Source organism: Talpa occidentalis, unplaced genomic scaffold (genome assembly GCF_014898055.3).
Source record: "Talpa occidentalis isolate TD23 unplaced genomic scaffold, MPIMG_talOcc4v2.1 talOcc4.8, whole genome shotgun sequence".
Lineage (NCBI taxonomy): Eukaryota > Metazoa > Chordata > Mammalia > Eulipotyphla > Talpidae > Talpa > Talpa occidentalis.
The window spans coordinates 11,079,765-11,082,055 of NW_023605194.1; the positions used below are offsets into that span (position 1 = coordinate 11,079,765).

A 2,291-nucleotide genomic window follows, 5' to 3' on the forward strand; every position below is an offset into this window, starting at 1 on the left:
GAAAAAAAAAAAAAATCTAAAGATGCATAACACGAACACATAAGAGAAGGCCGAACCACAAACAGCACAAAGAACCCAAGCAAAACCCGCAAGCCACGCTCCCATCCCTTCCCAAACTTTCCTTTCTGTGCAACGGCCGTGGCTTCTGTCTCGGGTGCCTCACGCGCGGCGGGTTTGCGGGTTTGCAGTTCACCTGCTCTGGTCTTGCGTAAACACGGCTCTCCTTCCCCTGGACGCCGCTCCGGGGCGCGCGGGCTCGCCTCCTCCCAGGGCGCAGCGTCCGCGTCCGGGCCAGGGAGGTGGCCAGGTGTGTGCACAGGTGGGGAGCCGGCGCCCGGCCCTACACCTTGGATTCGGAGGAGCGTCCGGGCCGGCGGGGCTCGTCCAGGCTGGAGTCGCTATCCGCCGCCGCCCCGCCGTTGCAGCCCGCCCAGGGCTCCAGGAGGCGCGCGGGGGGCGCGGCCCCGACGTCGTCGTCCTCGTCGTCCGAAGCGGCTCCGGGCGAGGGCGGCGGCCCGTTCCCGGCCAGGCAGCCCGCGGCGCGCGCCCGGGGCCCGGTGGCCGCGTGGCCCCTGCAGGCCGCCCGGCGCGCGCAGCAGAGCAGGCGCTGGAAGGCCCTGCGGAAGTCGGGGCTGCGGCAGTAGATGATGGGGTTGAAGGCCGAGTTGGCGTAGCCCAGCCAGTTGAAGAAGACGAAGAGCTGGTCGGGCACCAGGTCCCGGTGGAAGGCCTTCACCACGTTGGCCAGGAAGAAGGGCAGCCAGCACAGCGTGAACACGCCCATGATGATGCCCAGCGTCTTGAGCGCCTTCTGCTCCCGCAGGGCCACCAGGCGCGAGGGCCGCCGCTTGCTGGTGCGCCCGTTGGCCAGCGGCGCGGCGGCGGGGCGCGGGGACCCCGGCGAGGGCGCGGGCGAGGGCGGCCGCGCGGGGCCCCCCAGAAAGCGGCGCTCGCAGCTGTCGATCTTCTTCACCTGCTTCTGCGCCTCGCGGAACACCCGCAGGTACACGAAGGCCATGATGCACAGGGGCACGTAGAAGGACACGACCGACGAGGCGATGGCGTAGGCCCGGTTGGTGACGAAATCGCAGCACTTGGGGTCCTCGTAGCAGCGGTTCGCCTCGTCGCTCTCGGCCCGCCACCAGTGCATGAGGATGGGCAGGAAGGACACCAGCGCCGAGATGGCCCACACGGTGCACACGAGAGCCCGCGCGCGCGCGCGCGTCAGCAGGCTCTGGTATCGGAAGGGCGACGTGATGGCGAGGTAGCGGTCCAGGGCGATGACACACAGGGTCTCGATGCTGGCCGTGACGCACAGCACGTCCACCGAGGTCCAGAGCTCGCAGAAGAAGGAGCCGTACTCCCAGCCGCCCCACACCACGATGGTGGCCCCGAAGGGCACCACCAGCAGCCCCATGACCAGGTCCGCGCTGGCCAGGGACATGATGAACAGGTTGGTGAGCGTCTGCAGCCGCGGCGTCTTGGCGATGGCCACGATCACCAGCACGTTGCCCGCCACGATGAGCAGCACGATGAGCGCCATCAGCAGGCCCATGCCGGCCGTCCACTGCTGCGACAGCGGCGCGGCGGCCTCCCCGGCCGGGGTCAGCAGCGAGGCGGCCGGCGACGCCGGCACCAGCAGCCGCGCCGCGGTGGCCGCGCCGTCGGGGAGCGGCGCGGCGGACGACAGGTTGCCCGGCTCGGAGGCGCCCAGGGCGAGCGCCCCCGCGCCCATGCCGAGCTGCGGAGGCCGCGGGCGGGGGGTGTGGCGGGGCTGGGCCGTGGCGGGGGGACACCCCAGGGGCCGGGGCGGCGGGGCTCGCGGGCGGAGGGCGCGGCCGGGTCAGGGCAGCCGCGGCGCGGGGCCGGAGGCATGGGCGCCGCGCGCCTTCCCCGCCGGAGCCGAGCGCTGTCGCCGCCGCCGACGCCGCTGCTGGAGCCGCTGCCGCTGCTGGAAAAGCCGCCGGGACCTCAGCATGTTTCTGAGCGCGCCGAGCCCGCGGCCCCGGCACCCGGCACCCACCCCACCCCGCTCCCACTTCCCCGAGCCAACCTCCGGGGCCTCGCGTCAGGCTGCTGCGGCCAATCCGGGCAAAGGCACGCCCCTATCTGGTACCCCCCCCAATTCCCCGCACCCCCTCCCCCGCCCCGGCAGTTCGGCGGCTCTGGGGAGTCCGGAGCAGATCGCCCTGGAGCGCCTCCCTGGCGCCCGCGGGGTGCTGCGCGCGCCCTTCGCGAGCCGGCTCGCTCCTGCGCGCGGTTCGCCTTGCGCTCCCGCCGCGCTAGGTGGC

At 72.7% G+C, this 2,291-nt stretch overlaps 1 protein-coding gene across 1 annotated transcript; it reads right to left on the reverse strand.

Annotated features, from left to right (window-relative positions):
- Positions 1 to 333: 333 nt before the first annotated feature.
- Positions 334 to 1,811, reverse strand: ADRB1 (adrenoceptor beta 1). Its single transcript, XM_037496986.1, has one exon. It carries the CDS (start codon positions 1,733 to 1,735, stop codon positions 341 to 343), a length of 1,395 nt encoding a protein of 464 aa, XP_037352883.1. The 5' UTR covers positions 1,736 to 1,811; the 3' UTR covers positions 334 to 340.
- Between the last annotated feature and the right edge of the window lie 480 nt (positions 1,812 to 2,291).

Bases quoted from the DNA above. Each gene is read 5' to 3' on its own strand.
- ADRB1 (XM_037496986.1), bottom strand. From the start codon at position 1,735: ATGGGCGCGGGGGCGCTCGCCCTGGGCGCCTCCGAGCCGGGCAACCTG.